At 33.9% G+C, this 23,073-nt stretch overlaps 1 protein-coding gene across 1 annotated transcript in view; it reads left to right on the top strand.

Moving 5' to 3' along the window:
- The window catches only part of LOC149417173 (uncharacterized), a 41,996-nt gene that overhangs the window by 5,919 nt on the left and 13,004 nt on the right, over positions 1-23,073 (top strand). Inside the window, exons 2-3 of the mRNA XM_089639921.1 lie at positions 6,233-6,469; positions 18,203-18,335. Coding sequence (XP_089496047.1) covers positions 6,233-6,469; positions 18,203-18,335 — 370 coding nt within the window. The remainder of the gene's footprint in view (positions 1-6,232; positions 6,470-18,202; positions 18,336-23,073) is intronic.

Here is a 23,073-nt window from a genome sequence, read left to right as displayed (position 1 = left end):
GCGTATTTGTACGGTGAACGAACGGACAGGACACTGTAGTAATGAAGGGCATACTGTAGCAACAAATTTTTTATTAACACAAAATACGACTACATATAACAAAAAATATTACAACATAAATTTAAAATAAAATTTATTCTTTAAACAAAAACGAGAGTCCTCTGTTATCGCTACCAAACATATCTACAATTTTGTCCATAAAGTCTTTTTTGTTGCAGTTCACTTTGTCTCTGTACGCTTAACATGCACAATCCAGACAGACGTTAATCTAATATTGTAGTTCTAAGCCATGTTTTTACACGACGTAATGTGCTGAATGATCCCTCTTCCGTGCATGTTGTTGCTGGTAATGTTAGCAAAACTAGTAAGGCATACCTGACACTCGGATAAAACTTTGTAAAAGAAAACAAGTCGATGAAATCTTGGCTACTTTTGTATTCTCGCGTTTTCCAAAAATTAAACCAACTCAAGGCTTCAGATTCAAAATTATCAATGTGGTGTTCCTGATTAATAGTAGACATTGTATCCTCAAACTATTGACGATTCAGTTTGCACAATTTCGAAGGATGTAACTCGTGTAAATTCGTGGTTAACAAAAAGTGATTTAAAATAAAAGTAACATTATTTGACTATTTTCAATTAATCCAGGGGGGGGGCAAGTGCCCCCCCTTGCCCCCTCCTGCGGGTGCCCATGCATACTTGGAAAGTGGTGGAAAGTCCCCTTTCTTAATTTGAACTCGTGATTACGGTTAACGGGATGACCTACCACAATACCCACCAGCATATCACCATAACCACCTTTCTTTATAACAATGGAATTTTTATACTATTCGTATTTGTGGTTTATCTCTATCTTACACTCTGATCTTGTAAAAAATAAATATTCCTGATTAAAAACATAAAAGCAATTAATTATCTGGGTCATCTGAAAACCACATAATGTTAAAAAATAATATGAATAAAAAATAATGGTTTGTGAAACTAAATCTTGGAATTATGTGAATCATTCTTAATTTCAGAGTTGAAATTTCCTCATTGGACGTAAAAAGAGCATTAATCTTTTTAAGGATTCAAATAATAATAAAATAACTGCCAAATTATGGAATTTTAACCCTCTCTCAACCAGCAATTTCTCAATGCAATTAAATAACGAACAATCTTTTATGATATATTTAGTTTTTTTTTTTTTGCAAGATACCACATTATTTTTTGGGACGGTGCTTATCACATGGTACAAATGTGCTGGCATTAGGTTCTTGTAGTGGCGACATGTGAAACAACAAAATGAAGATTATTGGTTTTAATTGAAAAAAAATGTCACAAAGTAATTAAGGGATTAAAGTCTGTTGGGTCGGACCTGATACACCCTGTATACATATTTGTTTACTACATAAATATTTAAAATAATTATTTTTGCACTCTATTGTAATTATACTGGATAAAAACCACTTAAAGCCGTTAGTAACATCAAAATGTATTTGTTTAAAGGATTGTCTTGAGGGCGGGCGGCTTTTGTTTGATTTTTATACAAATTTTCAGTTTTATTCCGAGATTGATGAAATTTTGCACACTTGACCTTCAAACGAGAGGAAGGTTTATGTGAAATAAAAAAAATAAAAACTGCAAAAAGCCCGGGGAACGTCGTTGACTTCAGCTAGTAGTAAATAAAAAATATGCTCATTATTACGTGTCTGAAATGGTTAAATCTAAAGAGATTGGTTAAACTGATATTAATTATTTGAATGAGATGTTTTATGATTAATGCCAGCTGACTTTGACTAACCCCCTGGTTCTCACTGGGTTAAAGTATTTATAAATGCAGTGTTTTGCATGTATGTATTGGTAAGGTGGCAACATAAGGAAAAAGCTATTTTTATTCTCAATCTTAGCCGTTATTAGAAAGGTCTTTTTTCATTCATCATTTCCAGTTTGAATTAAAAAAAACTTTTCCTGTTTTGACATTTAAAAATTTATAAATTTGTTTTAAATAACTTCTTTTGACTACGCATCTCATTTGGAAGATATTAATAATTCGGACATAAACTTAAAATTTATCTCTTCCTAAAATTATATTAAGGTAAATAAAACCCAAATTGGCAAAATGCATTTAACCCCTCAGTCTAAATTGTTCGGCTTTGGGAACAGACAGCTATTATGGGATGAGTCAATTTGTTCTGTTTTGGGAACAAACAGCTATTATGCGATGAGTCAATTTGTTCTGTTTTGGGAACAAACAGCTATTATGCGATGAGTCAATTTGTTCGGTTTTGGGAACAAGCAGCTATTATGCGATGAGTCAATTTGTTCGGTTTTGGGAACAAACAGCTATTATGCGATGAGTCAATTTGTTCGGTTTTGGGAACAAACAGCTATTATGCGATGAGTCAATTTGTTCGGTTTTGGGAACAAACAGCTATTATGCGATGAGTCAATTTGTTCGGTTTTGGGAACAAACAGCTATTATGCGATGAGTCAATTTGTTCGGTTTTGGGAACAAACAGCTATTATGAGATGAGTCAATTTGTTTTTGGAAACAACTCGAATGGTCTAAAAGAAATCGTTGCCTCCTTTACTGTCATGGTGAGAAATATGATTTAAACAGTGTTCTAAAGAAAAAACACGACGCTCTATATTCACGCTCATATATCTAGAAGTTAACCACAAAATAATTGAAATGTACACCTTTACCTTTGCATTTAACCCCTCAGTCTAAATTGTTCGGCTTTGGGAACAGACAGCTATTATGGGATGAGTTAATTTGTTCGGTTTTGGGAACAAACAGCTATTATGGGATGAGTTTATTTGTTCGGTTTTGGGAACAAACAGCTATTATGGGATGAGTTAATTTGTTCGGTTTTGGGAACAAACACCTATTATGCGATGAGTCAATTTGTTCTGTTTTGGGAACAAACAGCTATTATGCGATGAGTCAATTTGTTCGGTTTTGGGAACAAGCAGCTATTATGCGATGAGTCAATTTGTTCGGTTTTGGGAACAAACAGCTATTATGCGATGAGTCAATTTGTTCGGTTTTGGGAACAAACAGCTATTATGAGATGAGTCAATTTGTTTTTGGAAACAACTCGAATGGTCTAAAAGAAATCGTTGCCTCCTTTACTGTCATGGTGAGAAATATGATTTAAACAGTGTTCTAAAGAAAAAACACGACGCTCTATATTCACGCTCATATATCTAGAAGTTAACCACAAAATAATTGAAATGTACACCTTTACCAAAAATGAACCGACAGTAATGTTTGTAATATATTTGTCTAATAAAATATGTGTTTTAGTTCAGTGTTTAGACGAAATATGTAACGTGAGCCATTTTTTTTTGTATGTTTGCATTAAAATTTTTTATATATCTAAAATGATACGTTTATTTCTAATAATAAAATTTGAAAGCGTATTTCATCGCCTTTCAAAAACAGTTTTTAGTTTTCGGATGATTTCTGAAATTTTCCGTATATTTGGATTTTATGGTGACGTGGAAATACACACAAATTCTCCGACTTTCTGACAGCGTCTTTAAGAAATATCACAGTCAATATGCCAGAGGCCTGAGGGGTTAAAGTACATTCATCGAAGAGATAAACTAACAGAAATGTGTTGTGGGCGTTTCCGTGTGGTAAAAGTTAGCTCAATTTTCCCTTACTTCTGATGAAATTGTTAAAAACCAATAATTGTTGAAATTCTTTCCCTTTTTTACACTAACCCCACACAGGAGGCCCTGAGGAAAATAATTTCCCTCAGGGGGCCTATGTCATCTTTGGGGATGCTGTGTGGAGGGTCTTTTTAAGGAGAGGAAGTTCTGGGAAGAAAAATGTATTAGGGGTGGGTAGGAACCTAGGGATCAGTGTGTGCAGGAATGACGCATAAATATATCCCTCCCAATGTGACTCAAGGCGATGGGTCAAGAGGCCAGTTGGAGAGGTCAAAGGGTCTCCTCAAATCAGCCTCTCCCGATTTGGCACCCACGCAGCTAGCGAGCAGATACATCCTGAAAACACCTCACCCAATGAACCCGGCCACCCCTGCTATATCACCAAACATGGAGTGAACTATGGTAGAGGTGTTGGTTATCCAATAAATGTTTCCCAGAGCGGCGTTACCCAAACCCGCCTCCCAAATTGATCTTGACCAGATAGTCAATTTCATTGGCATGTCTGACGCCAATGGTCGAAAGGTCTTATGTAAACAGACTACTGGACACCTACGCCAGTGACATTGACTGTAAATGCCGGTTTCCTCTGGGGGTACCTTGGGTAAGGATTTGCAAAGAAACACAACTTGCGAAAGTCGTCGGACAACTGACTGGTTGGGCCAGTCGTTTGCGTATTTATTGGGTTCGAATTCAACAATTTCTACACGTGTTAATGTGGAGCAATTATTCTTAAATCTAAACAGAAATATGATAAGCGTCACAGCGCCGAATTAATTACTAAGGTCCCACGGTTTGTCGTGCTAGTAATTCATCCTTGAACTGGCGATATAACACGTATGCAGTGATTATAAATCTTATCATCGTACGAGACAAGCCTCAAAGGAGTCGGCATCGTAAAATGTGTGACATCAGACATATATTCATTTTCTTGATTATTTAATAATTATTTAGGTATATCCATCTGCTGTCCAGTACACAGACGTTTTCATGCAAGGAGATATAGATAACATACTTCAATTGATTATCATCTGTTGTTGATTTTCAGTGTGTACATCTTTACATTTTATTTAGTTATTGTCTTTACCACATAATATAATTTTATATACATGAGGTGAATGACACTACTAAACAAAGATTATTATACTTCTATAGTAATAAGTTAGTACGCTTTGTATCACGATGTAACATGATTTAAAGGGTTACATGATATTGATGATATCATCAAAATGAAAATTCAACACCTCCAAAAAGTGATATAGAGTCATGAAAAGTGATGAAAGAAAAACAACCTAGTTTTTGTTTCATTATTATATTTTGATGACATACCCAGTCACCGATTTAAAGCAATCTTGGTTTTTCAACAAAATAAATTGGTTTTTGTGGATTTTTTTTCGATGTTGTTTTTCTTTTGAATTTGAATCTTCAGTTGATATCTGGGTATAATTTATATTATTAAAATAATGGATTAACAAGTCACTTGGTGAAAGTTTATTTTAAGTTGTTAAATAATGCTTTGTTTCAAAACTGTAAACTATTCGCAAGTTTATCAAGTTATTATTATTAAAAAAATGTAACAATTTAATATACAGGGTGTATCGGCAAGTACCCGACAAACTTTAACCAGCTATTCCTCAGCACATTTGGAGTAAAAAATGTTATGGGCGCTTTGCTGTCCGGTAACATTTTTTTTCCATTAAAAACAAAAAATAAATAAAAAATCCACATTCCGTCACTGTCATTTGCATTGTTTCTCGCGTTCAACGGCTGTTATTAGCAAGTGCGTCAAAAAGTGTCCTCGCTCTTTCGTACACATTAAATAATAATAGTTAAAAATGAGACGAATGGTGCTGTGCCATTTCGTTGTGATTGTAAAAGCGCGCCAACGTAGGTACGTACGTACATTATTCAACGAAACTCGAACAAAATATTGCCAGACGGGTTTTCAAACTTTGACAAAGGATAAAACATTGGTGACATGTGGTGAAAATATGAATAGTAAATTTTTTATTAAAAAAAAATGTTACCGGACAGCAAAGTGCTCATAACATTTTTTACTCCAAATAATGTGCTAAGGAATAGCTGGTTAAAGTTTGTCGGGTACGTGCTGATACATCCTGTATATAGGGTGTAACAGCAGGTACCCGAAGGATTTTATTTGTCATTATTAAGTTTATCTTACAAATTAAAGGTTTCTGTTGGAATATCCATTGCAATAATTAAAAAAAAGTGTTTATATGTCATGTCATTGAACCCACCAATATGAAAACATTCTCTAGGCCCAAGAAACTTCAACAAATAAAACTACATTTTTGTACACTTGTAAAGTTGGTTAGAACTACCTTGTAAATATACTTGAAAATGCGACCAGTAGAAGTAATATCCAAAGTCAAAATTAATGCATAAGGTTGACACTGCAATTGCAGTGCTTCATAGCGTGCGTGGGCACGATTCTTCAACACTGCAAGGCCCCTAGGGATTAAATAAATGTATTGTTTTAATTAAGAAATCCCCAATAGGAAATATTAGATATTAGAGAAATATTAGATTTTAATAATATATTTATTTACAGGACCAAGCTTTGGAAGAAGTCGCTGATCCCATTTCTCCATCCGGCAACATTTACACGGGCAAGCTGAAGCAGCGCTTGTTTCTGGTGCTGGACTGCGTGAGTGCCCACCACTTCAGCGAGAAGACCAGCGACCTCGTGAACCTGCAGCACTACGTCACCAAGGTCAAGAAGGTGCCGGAGAGGGAGGCCATCATGATATTCTACGACGTGGTTCGCGTGGTGGCCAATCTACATAAGGTAAGACATTAGTCATTGTGATAATGACACTCTTTAACCTGCACAAAAAACAAGGGTATAAGAATTCATAATCTGCCCTTACATAGATGGCGCTATTTTAATTATCTTAGGAAAAACACTTTGACCTTTCTTTGGCCTCTTTCCTTCTAGTCTTTAGTTAAGCAAGAGTGGCCTGCCCATTCTTATTTTAGTTGTGGCATTATTTTTGCAACTTCTACGATGTGGTTTAGGTCTCTGGCCATATATTTGGTCTTGTACATTTGTGCCTATCATCATTCTCCTCATATCACTTCTTCCATAAAAGCCCAAGTTTTTGTTTCATAAGGTCCATGCACGATTGTTAGGATGCATTTGTCAAAAATATGGCATTTTTAGTTTTGTGTTCGAATTTATTTTGATATACAGGGTTTTCCAATAAGAGGTGTTATTTTGATATTCAATTGTAAAAGATCAATGGTTTCGTTGCTTGTGTGGCACGTAGCGCCGTCTTGTTGAAAGTAAACGTTGTCCAGATCAATACCATCCAATTCCGGCCATGAAAAATCATTAATCATCTCTCGATAGCGCAATCCATTCACCGTAACTGTTGCTCCAGCCTCATTTTCGAAAAAGTAAGGTCCAATGACTCCGCCGGACAATAAACCGCACCAAACAGTCACACGTTGAGGATAGAGTGGCTTTTCAACAATAACTCTTGGGTTTTCCGAGCCCCAGATGCGACAATTTTGCTTGTTGACGAAGCCACCGAGGTGGAAATGGGCCTCATCACTCAAGATGATTTGCATTTGATTCACTCAAGTGAATTTTAATAATTTCAATGCGTTGTTGAAGCGTGTATCGTTCCATTTTTATTAATGGCGTAGTTTTTACTTGTCAAATGTCAAAAAATGACAGCTTCGAAAGTAACATCTACCGAAATAGCGGGCTATTCAAAATAACACCTCTTATTGGAAAACTCTGTACATGGCCCATCCTAGTCTTATGTAGCACTATCAGAATGATTTATTAATGAGAAAACTTGCCATACTTAATCTTCTCCAGTACTTATGTAGGTCACATTCATATATTTATTTATTGATTCCTATATCTTATATATATCTATACCTGATAGTCTTTGACATCCTTTCATTATTTGAAAGCCATGTAACGTTTTAAGTACAGAAATAATATATGTATGAACGCCATTGCCACTGACCGAAGAAATTAATAATATCTTTTAAATTTATCCCCATTCATTTACTGATATAACCAAACATTTTTGGTTGTGACTAGTTGTAACTTGTACTGGCATCTTCAGACTAGATAGTCTCCAAAGTCATAAGGATTTTATTGAAGTGGTTTGCGTGCTTGACCTCAGTTATCAAGGTTACGGGTTCAATTTCTGTCAAAGTGTATAGATTATTATATGAATATATTTATATACATAGTTTTTTTCTAATAACAAAATAGGCAGTCTCATTCTGGGTGCCCTGATTGCCGATTGCTTTAAGGAAATAATGTACAGGGGGTATAAGCACATACCCAAAAGATTTTAGCAAGTGATTCCTGAGCAAATTTATAAAATTAGTACAAAATGTTGATATCATTTTGCTGTCTAATAATCACAAGTCACCACTGATCACAGAGCCACACGTCGCAACGGATCACACTTGCAATAGATAATGATATATGTTCTGTCTCGTCTGTGCAGTGCTGCTAAAATGAGATGGAGTGCTTATCACATGCTGCGCTAAGTTTACCCAATGGCGACGTGTGCTTAATTAATTGTAAATATTTTAATGTTTCAAAGACCCAATCCTGTCTGATTACGTCTAAAAGGGATCCAAATGATAATCTAGTCTCCTTCAACGGAAGCAATCTTCCGAACAGGCCTTCCATTGATATGCTTGGTGTAACTATAAGTGACCAGCTCAGGTACGGGGGCTCCATCGAAGCCAGAGTAAAGTTGGCCTCTCAGAAGCTGGGCGTACTGTACAGGGCCCGCAGATACTTTAATAGTACACAACTGCTGACCCTGTACAAATCGCAAGTGCGCCCTACTGTCGAATTTGGCAGCCATCTCTGGTCCGGAGCCCCTAAATACCTGAAAAAAACCCTTGACTCTGTGCAGAAACGGACGGTCCGTTTGATAGATTCCCCAATCTTAACAAACGGACTGCAATCTTTAGAGCACAGGCGTCAGGTAGGTATGCTGTCCTTGTTCTATCGGTATTACAATGGAAGATGCTCTGAGGAACTAGCGTCATTGATCCCTTCGGCACCGGTGCGTAGTTGGGATAAATGCCAAACGCGCGTCCAACATTTGTACACGGTTGACATTTGTCACATGAGAACGGGTCGCTTCTACGATTTGTTCTTAAATTCAACAGCTCGGCTGTGGAATGAACTGCCGGCCTCTGTGTTTCCTCCCTCCTACAACTTGGGACTCTTCAAGACCCATGTTCACTCCTTCCTCTCCACAAAAATTTCCTCCACACAGCACCCCCAAATATGACATAGGCCCTGAGGGAAATTATTTTCTTCAGGGCCTCCTGTGTGGAGTTAATATAAAAAAAAATAAAAAAAAAAATAAAAATCATCAGACAGCAAAATAACATCTACAGTTTTTACTCCTAAAATGCTCAGGAACTGTTGGTAAAAATCTTTTGTGTACGTGCTGATACACCAGTATATTATATAAACAGTTACTAATTCACACTGTATACCAACTTCGTGTTTGAACATGTAATATAACAGAATATTATATTATAGTTGTTTATGAAAGCAGAATAAGGAAAATTTACATTAAAACTATTTGTGGAAATAATTTTATCATTGACTCCTTCACGCTAATTGAAATATTTATAGTGTATTTAGAACCTTCACAAAACTTGAAAATCAACTTTGAAATTTGATGAATTGTTCAAATTCTGTGAAACAACCCGTCCTAAATGTTTAATTTAGTTATTCATTTTCATTTAATTGGGTCATACATGATATTACTGGTATAAAATGGACGCCTGGAGTTTAATACGTGTCGCCATCATGAAGGATCTTGGAGTCATGTTTCATAATAGGCTGACATTTCATGCTCATATTGAGATAGCTTGAAGGACTTCATTGAGAATGCTAGGCTTTGTTCTGTGCTCTGCAAGGAATTTTACAGATACCCGGGTACTCATAGTTTTATTCAATTCCTTACTTATGGAGACCACACCAGGTAAAGTATTGCCTCATGTTGGAGATAGTTCAGAAGAAATTTTTAAGATTTCTCTACATGAGGGAATATGTTTATTACCTGTGCCTGTATCCTACCGAATTTTTAATTTGGGTATGCTCGGAATTTAACCATCTATGGGTCAGACATTTCTTCAGACTGATTGGTTTGAAAACTGTTCCCGATGGTTATATCCGTCACCGACAGCATAGACTGTTCTATCTCCCAGCCAGCAGGACTAACTTGTCAATGGGGAGAGCAATCTTGCTGTTGAACGGAATCAATTCGGATATGGACATTTTTAGCATCAATGAAGCTGCCTTTAAAATGTAATCTCTTTACTACTAGTGTAGTTGATATACCAACTGTCTATATTTATTCTTTACAAATAAATTTAAAAACGCACTAAAAAGAAAATTTTGCAATGTTTTAAAAATAATAAATTGAATTGAATTAAAAAATTACACATTGTTCAATTAGTTTTTGCTATCTCTCGACCGTAGATTTGCAAAACCGCAGGTTGAGATTAGCGTATTGTGTTTTATTCAAATACTTACTGTAATCTCCACACCTAAAATCAATAGATTTTATAAATTATTTAATAAATCTTTTGTCCTTATAAAACCGCCACAAAGGGCTAACCGCCGATCCTTATCAATTCATTTGATTTATGCTGACCACAGAATTACACAGAAGCACTGCACTGTGAATAATAAGTTTAATCATTCTTCACCTTTCAAAGACATTTTTAGTGATGTCAGGCTATGCAAATCAATGCACCGATAATAATGCTAAATGAATAAAACAAAAAGCTTGTCAGTTCTGTTCCAAAGCATTAACAGTAACTGTAAATCGTAAAAGCCCTTTTAAGGCGAGGCACTACGTAGCAATGCAAAATCATGTGTTTTCGGTTAGAAAATTTGGTCGCCTAGAAATGTTTCAGATGCTTTAAATAAATACCGCGAGTATAATACATCTTGGCCTTTGAAATAATGGAGTATTTTTTACATAAGTCTTTTTATGAGCCCATAAAAAAAAAAATTATAAGACTATGAAACTGCTTTAAAGTTGAAAATTTCCTACTTACGAACCCATTTTCGGTTATGGTTTTATTGTGTAATGTGGCAAATAAGTTATTTATAAAATGATCGGAAAACATTTAAATATTTACGCCTGAACATCGACAAAATAAAGTCACAGCAGCACATATCTGTACTAGATATTAGCAATACTTTTGATTAAAAATTATAATTTAGTTTGGTCAAGTATTTTGGCCTCGAAACCAAATTTAAGTTTTGTATGAAAAAGGCTGCGCAGCCGATCCTCTTAAAAAAAGGCTTTGAATAAAAAAAATTACCTAGTGTGAAGGATGAATCTGATGCATTTCGACGAGTTTGTTAATATCAGGCTCAAATTCACCTAAAAACAGCCGTAGTCGCCGCTTTCAGTAACTTGTAGCCGATTCCTCTTTTTAGTTAGCAACGTTGCTACAGCACTAAATCCAGATTCACACAAATACGTCGATGGGAATGCTATCAGAAATCATTGAACAACCGACTCATGGAACTAACTCAGGGAACAGTTAGAAAATTCGCTTCTGCAACCTGAATTCTTGGTAACCATTCGTGAATTTCATTTTTCGTTTGTTGTTAGTTCTACATTTTGTTCTTCTAACCGGGATGATCCTGCTGTGTTTTACTTAATTTAAAAACTAACTAACAAATTGGCGAATACCCAGTTTTGTTATAAAGAAGTAAAACAAACTATTATTAATTAATTCAGCTAGATTCCGTCGAATTTTTATAGATAGAATTTGTCTGCCGTCGCCCCCCTAGATTTCCTTAATGACTCCAAATTTTCTTTGAGCCTTCTACTGCTCCCCTGAAAGCCTCCAGCGCCTGCAAGGGGGTGTTATCGCCCACTTTGAGAAAGACTGATCCAGAGCAGTGATGATCAATATTTTTAGCCGGATGGCCAATTTATCCATTTTAATTAGCACAAAACACAATCACAAAATCAAATACACTTATCGTCATCTACTTACACAAATACATTTGGAATTAACTCCTCACACATTGCACATAAGCAATATAACGCATTACCGAGTAATCTAAAACTTCCGGCAACGAACAAAAAAACATTGGCAAAAGCTATTTCCTCATCAGTTTTATTAATGACTGACACATTCCTTTTTTGGAACTCCAAAATAACTTCTGCGTTTATTTGTTTTAATGTATATAATATGTTGTCTTTTTTTTTTTTTAATGTATATTTTATTTAGTTATAAGAGTTTACATCTTATACCTAATATATTATTTACTATGACTACTACAATATTATTTACTTCTTACATACTAAAATTTAGATTTCACAACATTGAGACATAATCCACGAAAAACTGCAAGACTTTTAGCTTCCTTAACAATTACCGGGAGTTCATTGAACATTTTAAAACCTTTATAATAAATATTGTTTTGTGTTTCTGATAAGTGTGTTTTAGGAAGCCTAAAATCGTTGCAGTTTCTCGTAGGATATAAATGAACTGCACTATTAATTCTAACATTCTTTGACATATAGTCAGGTAACATTTTATTTTTTAGCTTATAAATAAACACTAAGGTATTATAAACTAATCGTTGCCACACACTTAAAATATTGAGTTGACGTTGCATGGTTTTTATTCTGGTGTACCTGCTACAACACAGTATTGACCTCATGCCTCTGTTCTGGATTACTTCCATTCTCTTAATTTGGGTTTTGCTACTTAGAAATATTACACTTGTACAATAATTTAGATGGGATGCTACAGTGGTATTGTAGACCAATATCCTTGTTTTAATGTCCAATTTTCCTTTTATCCTACTTAAGAAATTAACCTTTTTCGCCATTTTTTTATTTAAAATTTCAAAGTTAGTGTTAAATTTTAACTTGTTATCTATTATGATTCCCAGGTATTTAATTTCTTTTACTTCTTCCATATTTTGATTGTCTATATTTAGGACAGTATGTACGTTTAGTTTTTTCCCTAATACCATAAATTTACTTTTAGTTACATTTAATTTCAATTTATTTATGTTTAACCACTTAGATAATTCATTAAGTTCATTTTGTATTTTTGACAACGCATCTTCAATATTATTTGCTATAATATATAAAAGTGTGTCATCTGCAAAAAGTTTGATGGAACAGTACTTTAAGCACTTCACTATATCATTAATATATAAAATAAATAGGAGCGGTCCCAAAACAGATCCTTGAGGAACTCCAATGTTGATTTCTTGTTCTTCAGAGATAGTATCTCCAATTTTGGTTTTTTGTTTTCTATTTTTTAAGTAATCAATAAACCACTGCAATTCATTAGCACGGATTCCTATGTCCTTCAATTTCATTATTAGTCTTTCTCTGTCTATCGTTTCAAAAGCACGTCTAAAATCCAAGAACACTGCTATTGTGATTTTCTTCTGATCCATAGCTGTTTTCCATTCATTTATCACATAATTTATTGATGTTTCACAGGAATATTTATTTCTAAACCCAGATTGTTCTTTTACTAGGATGTTATTTTTTTCTATAAATTTACTCATCTGTTCTTTCACAATGCATTCTAGTAATTGTTCATATTTAGGCAATCCATTTATTGGTCTGAAGTCTTCGAAATTTTTAGCATTTATTATTTTGGGCACTGGTGTTATTATGGAGGTTTTCCATGACTGCGGAAAAATTCCCTTAGTCAGAGATTCATTTATTAGTGCAACTAATCTGTCTCCTATAGCTGGCAGTGCATCTTTGATTATGCTTATAGTAATTCCATCCGGCGATGATTTTGGTTTCATTGTTTTAATGATTTTCATTAAATACTCATTGTCAATTTTATTAAACCTGAAAATATTTTTATTCTCTCTTTTTTCCGATGATTGAGAAGAGGTATCTGCGACTAATGGAATACTATTATTTATGTTTTCGACACTAAGTACAAAATTTGTGTTAAATTTTTGGGCTATTTTAAGTGTATCATCTTCAACTCCATCTGGAAACCGAACTTCCTTAATGTTTTCCCTCTGTTTGCCGCTTATAATTTCTTTAAGTGTAGTCCACATTTTTCTTGAGTCACTTTGAGAGGTAATTATTTTTTGCCTGATATACGAATTTTTGGTATGTTTTATTTCTGTACTGTACATGTTTCTAAGTTTCTTATAAGTTTCCCACCTTTCTTCAGTGAATTGTATTTTACAGGATTTATAGACTGTATCCCTTTGTTTTTGTAGAATATGTAGGGATTTCGTATACCATTTATTTGTATCTTTTAATATAATATTAGTTAAAGGCATTAGCTCATTTACTACTGTTTTCAGATGTCCTACTAGTTCATCGGCTTTTCCGTCTAAATTTCCTTGGGTATCGCAGATCCATTTTTTGTTTTGTAATGCTGTACACAATGTATCCTTATTATAGTTATTTTTTTTTCTATACGTTATATTTCGTATTCCCTGTGGCTTCGGACTTGTGGTCGTTTCAAATATTGTTAATATGTTTTCGTGGTCAGATATTTTTGGAGTATCCATAACATTAACATTCAAGTAAAAATGATTTGTTATGACTAAATCAATAATGCTTGCTGATGTATTTGAGATTCTAGTTGGTTTGGTCACAAGTTGTTTCATTCCTAGATAATTCACTAAACTCTGAAGTCTATTACTGAAGGTATTCTTGACTTTCATGTCAATGTTAAAGTCACCGGTTACATAAAACATATCTTGATTTTTCATGTTTTTACTACACCAACTTTCGAAAAAATCTAAGAATTTTGAATGGCTTTGGTTTGGTGAGTGATATAATACAGCGTATGTTCCTTTAATAAAGTTTTTTCTTATTTGTACTGCCAGTATCCATGAATTTTTTTCATCAAACACTTCATTTGATATTATTTTAAAAGATATACTATTTTTAATAATCATTAGAACTCCTCCCGTATGCCGACTAAATGAATTGCATCTTACAGTCGAATACCCAATAAATGATACTTCAGAATCGTGATTATCATTCAAATTTAATGAAAGTTTTTCATTTGTCAGTTTGCAATTTACACATTTGATTTTGTCAATATTTTCCTGACAGTCTGACGTATCATGTTCATTTGAGCATCTTCCGCATGATTTTTTATTTTTACAAACGCCTGCTTTATGTCTGTATCCGTTGCAATTGAAACATCTCAGAACTGAGAGATGATCGAAGACAGCACATCTATTCCATCCAATATTTATCTTCGCTTCCTCTAACATTTTTGAGTGTGTTTTTCCATCTACTTCTATGAATACAGTAAAGTTATTGTTTTCACTACTTTTTTTATTTTCTTTTATAAATTTTACAGATATTTTAGAGTTTTCCTTGTCTATATAATCATTTTGCATTCTTATTTTATTTTGTCTTGTCTTGTCTTTAATATAATGTTGTCTTTCCCGAAATGAGTTTTGTAAACTCACTGATTTGCAGTTTATAAAACAGTTACTTTTTAATGAAACAATCATAGAACCCTCATACAAAGCGCTGCAAGCGCGCAAATTTGATATCACGAAGGCTAAACTAATATTTGTGATTTTTATAATGACAAAATTTTGTCGTGAAACCCTTTCGTATTTGTAATATAGATTTTAAAAGTGTGAAATATTTGATCGTAAATAGATACCCAGAAATCCTAACGATTGCTAATATCACAATTCTTTTTTGTTGCTACTTACACGTATACTAAGGAGTACCCTTATAAAATGGAACCCATGCAAAATATCAATTATAGCTAGGTGCAAGGTTAAACCTATTACAAATGCTGTTGATCTTATCGTTTGGAAAGTTGAACGAAATTTTAACCAAAAGAAATTTTGGATTTTTATGAAATGGAAACCTTTAAATTGCATTCAAAACTTTGAAGACAGACTAATTTTTTTTGCTAAATCCTTTTACAAAACATAGCAGAAACCTTTAAATATAGATATTTTATTTAGCCTGTGGGGGCCGTTCGAAATGGGCTTGTGGGCTGCATGCGGACTACGGGTTGCTCGTCTGTTTTTACTGGTTTTCTTACAACTGGTCTTGAAATCTATCTTTATCTGGTCTTGAATCTATCTTTATCTGGTCTTGAATCTATCTTTATCTGGTCTTGAATCTATCTTTATCTGGTCTTGAATCTATCTTTATCTGGTCTTTAATCTATCTTTATCTGGTCTTCAATCTATCTTTTTGTAGTAAGCTTCAAGTTAAAAATTTTGGACAGAGTGGTAAAGCTTTATACATATCTGAATTTCACTGGAGAACTGAAGAAATAAAAAAAGATTTGAAAAATTCTTTCCTTCTTTTGCCCCGAGCTTGCAGATATCGATAGGGAAAAATTCTTTCATGTTTTAAATGTGAGAGTTTTCCTCATAGAACCAGGTCATTGATTCTTTTTTTTATGTGTATTAGATATTGTCACATAAATACAGTTGACTTGTTCTACAAGTCTACAATAGTGATTAATAAAATAATTAACGGTATAATGATGGGACAAGGATTCATTGCAATGCCTAATCATTTTTCTTATAATATATTTTTTATTAATCTGGATAAAACTTGAAATCTATTATTTACTAGCTTTACCCCGTCACGCGTTGCTGTGGCTCAGTCTGTCTGTGCAGATTGAGAAACATTAGCACATGTTGCTTTTATGTCCAACAGATGGCAATGCTTAAAAAAAAATAGTGTGTCCATCAGATGGCGCTGTTTTAAAAAAAAACATGTTTTTACCTGTCACAGGCGACATCTGTATAATATAGGTGTATAAAAACAAATATGTATTCGAATGCGACATTGTGTTAAGATTTCAAAGCAATCGGTGAAGAACTATCGGAGATTTATGATTTTGAACAAATGAATATTTTTATAAATGATCTGCATACTAAACTATTTTTTGTTATGTTTCTTAGAAAGCATCACTTTATGGTTTGATATAATATATTATGAGCTTAAAAAATAACATAAGTTTTCCCACAAATAATAAAACATAATTATTTTTATAAACTTTCTTGTATTTGTGAAAACTTCTGCTTCCCTGAAATTTAAAAAATTTATCGTAACAGTTACTTGTAAGTATGTTGGTATAACTTAACAATTATGTACTTGTAAGTATGTCGGTATTACTTAATAGTCACTTGAAGTATTTCGGTTTAACTTAACACTTACTTGTAAGTATGTTAGAATTACTCGCATTCATCTTTCATTATAGATTTGCTGCTCACTATAAGAATCTAGTTTTTTTATTTAACCGCTAGTTGTTTTGTACCCTGGGTTATGCACGGTTTGGAGTGAAGTTTTGAGGTGGAAATAATATTATTGTAAAGAATTGAAAAAGTTTACTTTTTAAGCGTTTGGCGTCATGTCTTCCTCAGGAGTCCCCAACTTCTTCTAGCATACATTCTCCTTATACCCTTTCTTCGTTAATCACATGCGCCTAATTTTACCACGAATAATTTTTTTTTTTTTTTTTTAAATAAAGACAAACATTCCCGGGTTACGAATAACCTGACAATATTTGAAAATCTCCTACTACCACCACAGTAAGCTGAAAATGTTGCTTGTGTTGTGATGGAGGACTTAGCCAGCCGAGGAATTGAACACATTACGCCTGGGTGGGACCCAAGCGCAATGTCAACTCGGACAATTATTTGGTTCATATCTTTCTTGGGAGTCACCATCCACTATATGTAGTATCATGAAATCCACATTGTTACTGTTAAAAAACTAGATAATACCTACTATGTACAAATCGCAAGTGCACCCTACTGTCGAATTTGGCAGCCATCTCTGGTCCGGAGCCCCTAAATACCTGAAAAAAACCCTTGACTCTGTGCAAAAACGGGCGGTCCGTTTGATAGATTCCCCAATCTTAACAAACGGACTGCAATCTTTAGAGCACAGGCGTCAGGTAGGTATGCTGTCCTTGTTCTATCGGTATTACAATGGAAGATGCTCTGAGGAACTAGCGTCATTGATCCCTTCGGCACCGGTGCATAGTCGGGATACACGCCAAACGCGCGCCCAACATTTGTAAACGGTTGACATTTGTCACATGAGAACGGGTCGCTTCTACGATTCGTTCTTAAGTTCAACAGCTCGGCTGTGGAACGAACTGCCGGCCTCTGTGTTTCCTCCCTCCTACAACATGGGACTGTTCAAGACCCATGTTCACTCCTTCCTCTCCACGAAAAGACCCTCCACACAGCATCCCCAAAGACGACATAGGCCCTGGGGGAAATTATTTTCTTCAGGGCCTCCTGTGTGGAGTTGATATAAAAAATAAAAAATAAAAATTATCTCATTCCAGTACAGAGATAATGCGTTAAGTCTACCATTCAAATCAGTCTCTTAAAACCCCTGGCACTAATAAGAACAAACTCGGTCCAGTAGTTTTGAGTCTATAGGGCACACACATACAGACATTGCCTTTTATTGATATAAATTTGACATGAACAGACGGATATTTAAAATTATAATTTTGTTTTTTTTTTCAGCGTAATATTGTGCACAGGGACTTAAAATTAGGAAACATTGTGTTGAATCAACGCACAAGAAGGATCACCATCACTAATTTCTGCTTGGGAACACATCTGGGCAGTGAGCGCCATCTGTTGAAAGATCAAAGAGGTAAGCACATCTTCACTTTTCTAATACACTCGGACCCATGATTTTGAAAATGCCAATTAAAATAATTTTCATTTAAAAATGTTATATTATAGGTAGGTAATTTATCGCTTGTCTGAATTCTACATACATCAGGGACCCAATTTTCATTTCAGTAGACAATTGCTCGCATGCGAGGATCGCGCACGATAAATTATCTACTGTTTCGATAAATGCGTATTTTCAACCGTCGTAGATAATGTAAAACAACCGATATTAATACCAACATAAAAATGTACCAATTTTATTTTTTTATATGGTAACCCGTGTATTTAACTCCATAAATTTGATACATTTTTCTATATACATCTGTTTACGACTGTCAATTTTCAATTCACTTTGTTGTTCGTTGAAGAAGTAGGCGACAATAGATCAATTAATTTGAGCACCAATTGTTTAGATAGTCGAAAATTTTTTATGAACAGTTCATTACTCAGACTAAATGCATCATTTCTTGAAAAAAAAATTCTTGGTGGCCTTTCAGTTAAATATTCGGCCTGTTCCATGTCTTCGATCGCTTGTATGTGCGTCAAATCTTCAAAACTCACCATTTTTATAATAATTAACAAAAATACGACACACGCAAACCTTACAAGTAACACTTTTTGACAGTTGAACTACTACTAAAACCAATAGTCCAATTATCTACTGCTTTGTAATAGATAATTATCTATTAGAAATTCCAAAATACGCTTTCTATCGAAAATTAGTAGATAATTACTCGATGATAGAAAAACCATAGACAACGTAGATAATTATCGCATGCTAATTGTAGTTAGTTGTATTATAGTTGTCTACTGAAATGAAAATTGGGTCCCTGTTCAAATTTTGAAAATGACACTTAAATTCAAAGCAAAATTTGTGTTTATTGAACTAGATTTGACGCAGGACTGACTAACGCGTGCACATAAAACCCAAATTAGTATGTTTGATTAGAAATAGAATTATATAGAAACTTTCTTATGATGTTAAGGGACTGAAAAAATAATTGGAAAACCAGGGTTCAATTTTGGCAAATATTTTAATTTCAAATACAATATATTGTATCGATGATTCAATCCAATATTGTATTTTTATGCCTTTCTTGCAAGAATTGAGTTTTTATACATTCAAATCTTTTTATTCATATTCATATTACAATGGAAGATGCTCTGAGGAACTAGCGTCATTGATCCCTTCGGCACCGGTGCGTAGTCGGGATACACGCCAAACGCGCGCCCAACATTTGTACACAGTTGACACTTGTCACATGAGAACGGGTCGCTTCTACGATTCGTTCTTAAGTTCAACAGCTCGGCTGTGGAACGAACTGCCGGCCTCTGTGTTTCCTCCCTCCTACAACATGGGACTCTTCAAGACCCATGTTCACTCCTTCCTCTCCACAAAAAGACCCTCCACACAGTATCCCCAAAGATGACATAGGCCCTGAGGGAAATTATTTTCTTCAGGGCCTCCTGTGTGGAGTAAATATAAAAAAAAAATATTACGTATGTACGGGCGCAAAAAAATAATTCGTCTTAATTATTTTAAAGCATAACTTGCAAAAAATTTATTTTAATAAAAAATTAAATTAACACCACCTAGGTTATAAACTATGTTGCGTTTAACCTTAAATGTGAAACTTCTTATGTGGGATGTATCAATTTATTACTAAATGTCATTGTAAAGACCTCTTATGTGGGATGTATCAATTTATTACTGAATGTCACTGTAAAGATTTCTTATGTGGGATGTATCAATTTATTACTAAATGTCATTGTAAAGACCTCTTATGTGGGATGTATCAATTTATTACCAAATGTCACTGTAAAGACTCTACAAGAGATGAGAGATATAGTAAAATTTTCAAAGTAATTCCCCTTTTCTTTGATTAATTATATTCTCTTACAAATAATAGTGGAAATATCGATGTGTTGACAGTACGTGGCACTCTTAATTAAAATATTAATTCCACAAATCACTTCCTTTCCGGTTTATTATTTCATACTTAATATAGCATTTAATACCTTTGACCTCAAAACGAACTTAGACCTCTCTAAAACTCTAGTTTCCCTACTGTTTTTCTCTCCCATACTTCTAGAATGACCGGTTCTCTCCAGTAAACCATTCAAAAAGGTGAAATTTAACAATAAAATACAAGGATTATGAATGTATTTCGACAGTTTTACTGCCTGTAAAAAACGATACAAGTCTGATGTCTATTACATAAAACGGGTAGGTATACCCTAATCATAATGTTTAATTTATTTTTTTAAATAATGTACTGGATATAAACTATGTTCATGTTCTGTGACAACTACATGAATATAAATAATATTGCTTCGAAAAAATAACATGTTTGGAAAAACTTAAAAATAATAATTACTGTTGTTACTTTGGCTGTTCTATAATGTCAGTTTCTTCAAGACCTAGGACAACATGTTTATTAAAATCCTTCCATTTTATTGATGATTTTATAAACCCACGAGAGCTTTATTACCCAACCTCGCCCGAGGGTTTAACATAAATTTTTGAAAATATTTTTCTTATCGGACATTTGAAAAATATGGAACAAACAATATTTTCGCATGTTTTCTTTTAACAGTTTTAGGTATCGCAACCAGATTTGAGTCCAACACAGTACTCACGCAGTTGCATGGCTTGAATACAGCATCTTCTCGCAGCAAACAATCTTGTTATTCGGCTAATGAAAAGAAGAAAATAGTGAAAATGAAAAAAAAGTTAATTTTTTAATTAAACTTTTGAACATTCATATTTGATGATCGTATTCTGTATATATCACATTATATTGTTGTTCCTTTCTTGCCAGATCTCACTGTTTGATACTTTTGCTACTTCATGCAAACAGATTTTCTGCTCTAGTTAAATTCTATATCACATATGCAAAAAAAAACCATATAATGATGTTAATTTTTTTTACAGATAAATTATAAAATGAATATTTTAATGAATTAATTCATTTCAACATTTTCAAAGGCAGTGTCAATTAGGACTTTTACATTAATTAATTGGAATATTTGATAATACATTATGTGTTGTTAAAATTATATTATTATTTTAATACTGATTATTAATTAATTACTGAACATTAAAGCCACAGGCCAACCACTGATTTGGAAAATTCAAAAGCTATCACATATTGTTAACCGCATTCATTAATAATTGACTTTATCCCGTTTGTGTATTCAAACGATTTACATTATATTATATGTGTGTTTATCAATCATTTTATATTGAATTAAATTATAGTTTTCCATCAAAATAATCCTTGACCATCAATATTTATAAGTACAATATTTTTATAATAATATAATGCTTTGTTAATACTATAACCTTCAAAATATATGTACCATAATGGACCTTGAAAAGTTAAATTGAATGAATTTATCATATGATGCGAAAATTATACTCATTTTTACAGTTTATATTACGTCTACTGCTACTGCTATAGAATATAGAATAACACAAGAAGTGCCTTGTGGGCGTGTTTTTTGATCTAATTATAGGCTTAAACTGGGCCTATATTTCTATACAAAACTGTTTTTCACCATGATAAAATTAAATTTTCACAAAAAATAATTTTCTCTTGTTTTTGCTATTTTTTTATTTTTTTTTAAAGAAGGATGAATGTTGCCAGGTTACAAACGATTATAACCGACCTGTATTTGTCTTCCTTCTACTTCCATCATTTTAAACAGAAAAAGTGGTTGTGCAATGATGGAGGATTTAGTTAGTAGAGGATTGAACCCGCGACGCTACAGTGAGAACCAGACACATTTGTCCACTATTAAAAGTGTATATTTCCAAATCATTATCTTTAGGTTCCTTTTGCACCGTGTTTATTCGGCAGTGGATACAGAAAACATTACAACAAAACAGTAATTAAACTATAAGCTTTTGATTAGGTACATTAACCTATAAGGCTAATTTGTTCGCTTTTAGGAACAACTCGTGTGTCTCTACTATTATAGTGAGAAATATGATCTAAACAGTATTAGAAAGAGAAAACACCAAGCTTAATATTCAAATCTAAATGTTAACCATAGAAAAATATAAATGTACACCTCTATGCAGTGGCGGTTCTTCACAAGGGGACCGTGGGGACAGTCCCCACTACAGATATTCCAGAAATCTACCAAGAAAAAAATGACAATTCTTTCAGTTCGCAAAAAATAATGAATGCATTCTTTACATGAAAGTAATTAACAGTTGCAGAAATTTCCACTAAAAATTCATTAGGGTAATTTTTAAGCTCGAAATTTGAAAAGTTTCTTCCGACGAACGTGCGACTAGCCTCCTCCGTTCCTTGCAGCATACTAATTATTAATACCAACGGGACCGACGAGCCCGAACTAGCTAGCGTCCAGTTATGCGCAGAACGTTCTGCGCAGTTGGGGGACAACCCCAGGGATTTATTCCCACTAAAGTGATTATTCTACTTGGACAGAATACTCTTGTATGAAATGTTATGAATTTGCGCATGCGTATTTGAATCTTCTAACGAAATCTCAGGGGACAGACTTGAAAATCCCCTTGTGATGGTTTGTTTTAGTTGTAATTATTGAGGTAGGTCAGTTAGGTCAGTTATGCACGGGTCAGAATATGCGTTAGTCGTGTTATAATCGTTTGTGACGTTTAAGTAAAATAATAGTATTGATATCGATTGATCGGATCATTTCTTATTTCTATAGCGCCGTTCTCG

Source organism: Hesperophylax consimilis, chromosome 15, assembly GCF_061612785.1.
Source record: "Hesperophylax consimilis isolate HC1 chromosome 15, BYU_Hcon_1.0, whole genome shotgun sequence".
NCBI classification, from domain to species: domain Eukaryota; kingdom Metazoa; phylum Arthropoda; class Insecta; order Trichoptera; family Limnephilidae; genus Hesperophylax; species Hesperophylax consimilis.
Note: the sequence above shows the minus strand (reverse complement) of the source record. Positions and strands in the feature narration are given on the sequence as shown.